This window comes from Belonocnema kinseyi, chromosome 4 (genome assembly GCF_010883055.1).
Source record: "Belonocnema kinseyi isolate 2016_QV_RU_SX_M_011 chromosome 4, B_treatae_v1, whole genome shotgun sequence".
Classification (NCBI taxonomy): Eukaryota; Metazoa; Arthropoda; class Insecta; order Hymenoptera; family Cynipidae; genus Belonocnema; species Belonocnema kinseyi.
Genome location: NC_046660.1, coordinates 102,035,406 through 102,044,073, shown reverse-complemented (window position 1 = coordinate 102,044,073; position 8,668 = coordinate 102,035,406). Strand labels below are relative to the sequence as shown.

Sequence of the window (8,668 nt, the reverse complement as noted above, 5' to 3'; positions counted from 1 at the left end):
TTAATAAACATTATATTTCCTGTCTGGGAATCTTCCATTCTTTAGTTGTCAAAACTGGTTTCTGCATATTTTTTCTTTTATAACATAAGCTCTTAAGATTCGCGTTAATAGTACAATCTCTCCAATAAAATAGATTGTTTGGTAGAATAAAGAATTAAAATGATTAAGCAATATCAATCTTATTCCCAAGTCGCTCTTGCCTTGCCAGTCGGTCTTACTCCTTTCTACTTCCTATGAAATACAAAAAATTTGTTTTAATGTTAGTTTAATATTTTAATTGAAATCTCTGAAGTCCCTATGAAATACAGAACATATAAACGGATGAATTGTGTGTTAGATTGAGAATTGTCTAAAAGAAAATTCAAAATCTTCAAAGAGTGGAGTAATTTACAGAACAAAGCAAGTACGCTGACCCTTAAACACCTTTTCCAAAATTTGTCAACAATAGAAAATATAATTTTTCTCATCATAATATTGTGTCACAGGATTTTAGAAAATTCAAAAAAACGGGATGCAGTTTTCCATCCTAATATTAATTACTTAGTATTAATTGGGGTGGATAAATTTTACTATGATTATTCAAAATACTTTAGTAAATCAGTACTCATTTAATTCCCACCTTTAATAACAAAATTTTCGAAAGCTTATCAAGTTAGTTGCTCTTGAAACTAGTATGCAAGCACTTTCTTGAAAGCTTATCAGCTAAGTGAATATTTTGAGGTGACTCATAATCTTTAATGTTCGGAGTCAGTTCAAACTAAAATTTTGAAGATACCATTTTAATTAACCGTAAAATTAAAGTCCACTAACCAACACAAAAACTGTATTTAATTTGACATATTTTTAGGCTAGTTATTCAGAAATGCTCCGATATGCAACAATTATGCGTCATCGCCTGTTGGTAAAAAATCTTCAAAAATGGTCAAAGACAAGATCAAAATATAGTTTAGCTAGTACCGCTGCAAAACCAATTAGTGATCAGGAATATGAAAAAAACTCAACACCAGACCGTTCTTATGAAGATATTCCCGGACCGAAACCATTACCTCTGATTGGAAACATCTTTAGATATTTGCCGTATATTGGTATGCATGAAAATTAGTAGTAAACGATTTTTTTAAATAATTGACTATTTTATACACTGAACAAAAATTTAGCTGTTCCAGCTAAATGTATAGCTGGATTTCATATTTTTACCAAATATAGATATGTTATACCTAAATATCTGGCCGTTTCAGCTAAATTTTGCCATTTAGAATTTTTGAGATAAAAATAATTTAGATAAAACAGGTAGATATTGTTGTAAAATAGCTATATTTTCTTAGAACACGAAATCCAGTCAAACGTTTATCTGAAACGGCAAATTTTTTTTATTTAATCTCAACATATATTTAGATACCTTTTTTATGTTTAAAATTTAGGTGAATTTTATAATGTTCCATTTACTACTCAATTACGCCAGCTTCAGGAAAAACATGGCGATATCGTGAAACTTGAAGGACTTATTTTTCGTACACCAATGATTTTTTTATTCAAGCCAGCATTTTGTGAAAGAATGTATCGTTTAGAAGGACCTCATCCACTCAGGATAGCCATGGAGACTCTATATCGTTACAGAAAAGTCAATAAGCATCTATTTGCATCTACGGGTTTAATGGGGTTTGTTTCTCTAATATATAACAAACACCTTTAATAAAAAGTATTAATAAAAGTTATATAAAAATGAGAAATAAGCGTTCTTTATTGCAAACATCGATTTAAATATTTTTAATTATTGTTATGAATGAGCATGATTAAATGAGATTTTAGAAATGTCGATATTAAAAAAAAACAAATACAAAAACTCAAGATAGTGTAACTTCCATAATTTAAGAAAATCCGCTGTCTGTTATACAACAGTACAATCTCAACAAGTTTCATTAAATCCGAAGGCCCACTCACAAGTTTTAATATTTTTGACATGTCTAGTTGTAGTAGAAGTGTAACGATCTACTTATTTCTAATCGAAATACGAATTTTGTATTGAATATTTGTAAGTTATATTTTGATACCTTGAATACCTAATTGAGAGCAAACTTTAATTTCAGAATATAATAATACAATCTTTTTTATAGCCAGGGTGAAGAGTGGTATAACTTTCGCACTAAAGTTAATCAACATATGATGCAGCCCCGCACAATCAAGCCACATGTGTCCCAGATCGACGAAGTTACTGATGACTTTATTGACAGGATACGAGAAATTAGAGATTCCAAAACTCTCGAACTACCTCCGAATTTTAATAATGAAATGAACAAGTGGTCTCTAGAATGTAGGTATTTGTGTTCCTTAATCATTAGATCAAGGTGGTCCAAAAAATACTTTTTTTCTATAACTTCAATCATACTAACAGCCCTTTCTCAATCCAAGACGACTCCTGAGTTTTAGAAGAATTATATATATATATTCATAAACTCTACCAGTTTTCTATTCTAAATTTGTACTCTAGAGTTCGGAAAACAAGTCTCTTGGCACTTGTTTTAACGCCTTACGTTTCCAATCTTTACTACGATATAAACAAAGCACTTGAAATGATTTTTTTAAATAATTATGTTCCTGTTGTCCGTATGAAAAACTTGCACCCATATTTTTTCCCTGAACGTCTATTTTCGAAGATAATTGAAAACACATTTTAATTTATATTTGTCATCAATATTTTTTTCATTGCTGATCCACAGAAATATATTATCAGTCATAAAATGACTTTACAAAATCGTATTATTTAAACAAAAAATACATTTTTTCCTATATTATTCACATTTATGCATAACATTTTTTAAATAAGCGAGATTAGGAAAAACGACGAGAATAACGTCAAAATACTATTCTTTCAGGTATTTTCGAGAGGAATAATTTTGTTCTTTTGAGAGTTGTATTTTGTGTCCTTTTTGTAAATAAAAACGTGGATTTTTGTGTTTCAATAAAAAAAGATTAAAGTAAAAAAACAAATTAGAATACAAAACTAAGAGTTACATAAATACCAGAATTAGTTTTAAGAATAATACGGCATGTTAAAAAAAATTTGAGAACTTCTTGATATTCATCTATTTCATCAGCTTTAGGAGTTAAAATACTCATAACTTTGTCCAAAAGGAAATTGTCGCAAAACGAACTTCTACTTATATTACTGCTTTTTACCTAATTCTCACCTTTTTAGGGAAAAATCTATGTGTCTATGTACTCTGGACTAAGGAAATTTCCCAAGGAAACTTTTATAGGATCACCCTGATTTTGAAAGTTATTATGTATTTTCAATTTTTAAACAGCCGTTGAAAATGATCTATTTCTCGTTACTCTAAATTTACAGCTATATGTGCTATTGCGTTAGACCACCGAATGGGAAGTTTGAAACATAATTTAGATCCACAATCAGAACCTCAACAAATGATATCTGCGGTACACGAAATGTTTGATCTTATGTATGAATTGGAAGTTCTTCCATCCCCATGGAAGTATTACAACACAAAGAAACTTAGAAGATTTTTTAAAGTTTTAGATCTCCTTTACGGGTATGTATCTACCTTTATATAAACAATTAACAACCCAAAAATGCACTGATGTTTAATTGATTCCTAAATATAATTATTTTACTCTAATATTACACACAATTAATAAAAATATACTGTTGGGAAGAGTAAAATAGCAAAACAAATTTCACATGGGAAAAGATAATCAGAATTAATATAATTAAAACTAATAACAAGAAACATGTTTATTGTGATTCCACTATGCAATTTCCCAGTTAAAATTTCTGTGACTTATTTTTAATTATTATTTTCAATTATTATTCATTTTTAAGAGCGAATTTTAACCTAATAAATAAAGTTTCCATTTTTCAAGAATATACACTATGAAGAGAAATTTGTTAAAAAACAATGTTATAGGTCTGAGTGTTATAATAATAAATAATTAGTACAATGAGTGAGATGTATTATTAACTCATTGTACTCTTTATTAAGAATATATACAAAATATCTACTGATGCAATGCCATGTTTATAGAACGTCAGCGAAATATATTAACAGAGCGAAGGAAAAAATTAAAGATAAATCAAATTCTCAAGACGACAGTATGTTACAAAGGCTTCTCAGAATCGACAAGCAAACAGCGCAAATCATGGCAATGGACATGCTTGTAGCTGGAGTTGATACGGTTAGTTAAAATAAACTGAGTATAAAATTCCAGTGAATTGTTATCCTGCATGAAAGACAACTGCGCCCCCTGCGCCCTACACTTTCAGCATCTTAAGAAACATATATAGCAATTTCACGTTCAATCATGCTTTAAAATTCTCTTAATTTTTGGTTTGAAACGTTTCTGAAATTTCAAAAAATTTTAAGCAGTGCCTCATTTTCCGTGTACAATTTTTTTAGCTGATCCTAATCACAAATTATTATTTTAATATTTTAAGACGGGAAACTCAGCTGGCATGACCCTTTATTATGTTTCAAAACATCCTGAGGTACAAGAGAAACTACGTGCTGAAATTGATCAAATTCTCGTTAATAAAAATACACCAGTTACCTATGAAGCTTTAAAACAAATACCATATGCCAAAGCTTGCATCAAAGAAACACTGAGGCTTGCACCGATCTCAATAGGAAATATGAGAACAATGACGAAAGATGTTGTAATTGGTGGTTACAAAATACCAAAAGGGGTAAGAAGAAATATATGAATAATAATTTGTTCATAGTGAAGTCATAATTTTTTCTCACACTTAAGAAAAAATGCCTTTTTTAAAAGGAATGGTTTCCTTTATAATCGTCCAGTTTTAACAAGAGAATTCATGATTTTTTTCATGTAGGTAAATGTACTAGCAACGCATTCGGTCATTAGTCGAGATCCAAACCAGTTTCCTCAACCGGATGAATTTATTCCCGAAAGGTGGCTAAGAAGTAACACAGGGCTTCTTTCGTCTGCCAATGCACATCCTTATGCCTACTTGCCATTTGGTTTTGGACCGCGAACTTGCATTGGTAGACGATTCGCTGAATTAGAAATTACAACTCTTTTAATGAAGGTATCAAAACAAAATTTGATTTGCTCTAAATTAGAAATAAAAATATTATCATTTTTGATAGTGGAAGTCGATTTTGCAGATGATTCGAAATTTTGAACTGGAATGGCATCACGAACCAATGCAGAGAAAAAGTCTCTTTATAAATACCATGGGATCTCCTCTTCAATTGAAAGTGATCGATAGATTGGGTTAACTTTTGATGCAATTCAAACTTAAAATTGAAATGCACCTCAACTTTATAGAAAATTTTAACTTTTTAATGTGTACCTCTTAAATTATAACTTGTCTTATGAACAAGTCGACAGCCAACGTTTGCATTATTGTTTCTAGTAAATTGTTGGAATAACTCACATTTTGTTTATTCTGTAGCGGCTTAATTTTTTTGTTTTGTTCTCACACAAAAACCCAGGGTATCAAAATGGTTCAAACATTTGACAAATACATTATGTAACAAATAAAAACTATACCGATTGTACAGCATTTTTAGGTAATTTATAATTATAAGAAAGCCTGAATGGAACTAAATATAATAAATGAGAATTAAACAAAAGATCTTAAAGTAAAGATGAAACATTAGACACATCTATTTCTATCAATATAAATAATTGAAAACTATGCTCATTAAAATAATAATAAATTAAGTCGTCGGCTAATAAATAGTAAAAAAGGACCAAATTTAGTTACCCGATTTTATTCCACAAATGCATTATTTTGTTGAACTTTTCTATTTAAAATTTGATTTAAGCTTTGTATATCTAATTATAAAAAAAAAGAAAATTGTTTATAAGTACCCAACACATTTTGATAGTATATTTTATTGTATGAAATGTATGTTTAAAAAATTTATAATAACTTGAATTATATTTTAATAATGTATTGGGGGACCCTCGTGACCTGCGATGTACTTAATTACTCTGTCACGCGCAGTGTGACACAAAAATTGTTCGCAGCAAATTAGTCTAGAGATTACAATATTCATTCGATTTAAGCTTTGTTTTTTAAAGCGATCCCATTTTATGCAACTATTTAAATTTACATACAATATTATGAAATCAGTAAAGATGCTTCTTACCAATAATGTCCGGCGGGTTAAAACAATAGACAAAATTATTATTATATTAACAAATTAATGAGCGAAAGAGCTACTTTAGGATTAAAGTTACTTCTAGACCTTATTTTGCAATTATCTCACCATCCATGCCAAGCGATTTTTGTTACAAAGCGTTTCACTGCGAAGTTTTGAATCCTAATGACTTTTTCGGGTTAAAATAATCTTCTTTGTCAGTGTTTCAAAGTTTCATGGTAGAATAAGGTAATTTTTTACAAAACGATGAAGATTTACGTTTTAATTAAAATAAGAACGAGCACTCATTTCATCAATTTAAAATATGGAATAAGTGGATGCTTATTGCAGATTCGCATCACATGTTTCAATCGATTAATGAGATTTTTGATCTACTTGATGTTGTGGTAACATTCGAAGTACTAAGTGGGTTTCCTTCTCATATATTAACAACCTATTGTTCTGCTACTGAAGACTTATCTTTCCGTTTCGGTATTCACATTGTCATCAAACAATTTGCATACTATAAATAGCAAGATTTAGTACAATGGATTTTGCGATATAAAGCACTTATATGAAGGTCAGTTGCACACAAGGGGTTAGTTAGAATACAGATAACAATTGTTTTATTTTTACGTGCGGCAGTAAAAAAGGTCCTCATAAAAAAAAAGTTCTTTAAGGCCATGTGACGAGAGGGTCACATGACAATACCTGGTCTTCAGTTTTTCTTTCTCAAATTACGTCTAAACGAAATGAGGTATCCCTCTGAAAGCTTGGGAAATGAAAGAGGAGGTAATAAAGTCTACGTCTCTGCTTTGTTCCAGTGGAAATTTTGAGAAAAACATTTTTTTGAAGAAAATACCAGTGGAAGTTTTCTATCGTGATATCGTGTTAGAAATTTGGCACGATAAATAGAAGGCATCCAAGAATAGGTCTCTGGTCCTAAATAATTAGAATACTGACAAATGTTACTATTTTGGAGAAATACCGACCGTGCTGTCGTCAAACCCTGCAAGCAATTTGCAATGTTGTCAATGGGCTAGTTATGAGGGTTATATTGATCAAAGTGAGGCAAAACAACAAAAATCGCTCACGAATATTATACACAAATAATCCAACAACTAATGTTTGCACTTTTGATGCAAATAAACAAATTGAAATCATTAAATTGCACGTGTGTGACATACATATCAGCTGTTTCAGAGCAGCACTGGCGCAGCGAATAGACAATTTCGAACTTCGACGGGTCTGTGGGTAAAACAGATTCCATGATTGCCGACAGAGAAAGTGAGAAGTCAAACTTCTGCTATAAAGACTGAATGCGTCCGTCGATAATAATTATTTTCATAAATAAACTATTTTCTTCTACCAACTCTTTGCAAGGCCACAAACGATCCTTTAATATTTATGAACATTTTCCGAAAAAATTTACGCGTTATTCAAACTTTTATTTTTCGATATGGATGAAAAAATATTGATCTTAGGACTGTCTTGATCAACTGTTATACTCATCACATGGCCTTAAACCAAAGTAAAATATTCATTGGCTCTCAAGCCAAGAAAAGTGTATTTGATTCAATGCAAATTATCTTTAATTTAAAAGAATTTTCTTCATTTAAAATTATTGTTAGTAAAATAAAAAAAAACGGATTCAAGAAACAGTTTCTTTATATAATTTAAGACAAATATTTTTCTGAGCATGTCCCAAGGCCCACCAAACAGTATAAGAAACCAAATTTTTCTGGGCAAATTATTCTTAAGCTTACAACTATGATCCGATTTGAGCATTGAAAAAATACCTGAGTTTTGTAAATTTCAAAGAGATTCGTGCTTGGAGACTACTTGGAGACTATATTTTTTAATTTTGTGTTTGTAATATACGTAAAAACAATGCTTTATTAGCTTTTTTTAATTCCAAAGTAATTGTTTATGTTATGGAGAAAGTTAATAAACATATTCTTACATGGAAAAAATTTGGCTGCCCACATAATTTTTTGTTTAAATTATGAAAACTATAACGACAAATTTGGAAAATTTACATTCTGAAGATTTGCGAAGTTGATGTATTATAAACATCTTTTTTTTGCGTGATAAATCTGAATTGCAGAACTATTTAGAGAACTTTCAAAATTTATTTATCACGATTTTCTGACGTTTGACACTAATTGTTTGTTAATTCATAGGAACAAGATATACATAAATTTAAGTAATCTTCTGATATCGATGGACATATTATTTCTTATGTGTATCCTAGCCATTTCAAATGGTGCTGAATAATATGCAAGATTTGTTAATATCTAATAACAATTGTTTATTGATAAAAATTTTAAATCATAAATACAAGTAAAGCAGATGGTGGCATTGTCTCCAAGAATTTTTAAAACTTGCTCATCAACCACGATTTACAGTCGGCCCTTTATAGCGTATATCGCTGGGCACGGCAGTGACGCCGGAAATTTGCTAAACTACCTATAGGCACATGGCTTAACGAAAAGCTCGCCTTCGGGGTCCAAATATCGAAGGCGGTGCACAAAGCGGAGACA

The 8,668-nt window shown here is 30.3% G+C and overlaps 1 protein-coding gene across 2 annotated transcripts in view; it reads left to right on the top strand.

Annotated features, from left to right (window-relative positions):
- Nucleotides 1–5,689, top strand: part of LOC117171685 (cytochrome P450 CYP12A2-like) — a 16,528-nt gene extending 10,839 nt beyond the window's left edge. For both annotated transcript variants that reach the window (XM_033359207.1, XM_033359208.1), the window contains 8 exons: nucleotides 848–1,085; nucleotides 1,422–1,659; nucleotides 2,115–2,311; nucleotides 3,347–3,548; nucleotides 4,041–4,191; nucleotides 4,451–4,699; nucleotides 4,847–5,062; nucleotides 5,142–5,689. In XM_033359207.1, coding sequence (XP_033215098.1) covers nucleotides 863–1,085; nucleotides 1,422–1,659; nucleotides 2,115–2,311; nucleotides 3,347–3,548; nucleotides 4,041–4,191; nucleotides 4,451–4,699; nucleotides 4,847–5,062; nucleotides 5,142–5,255 — 1,590 coding nt within the window. In that variant the 5' untranslated portion in view covers nucleotides 848–862 and the 3' untranslated portion in view covers nucleotides 5,256–5,689. The remainder of the gene's footprint in view (nucleotides 1–847; nucleotides 1,086–1,421; nucleotides 1,660–2,114; nucleotides 2,312–3,346; nucleotides 3,549–4,040; nucleotides 4,192–4,450; nucleotides 4,700–4,846; nucleotides 5,063–5,141) is intronic.
- The last annotated feature ends 2,979 nt before the right edge of the window (nucleotides 5,690–8,668 follow it).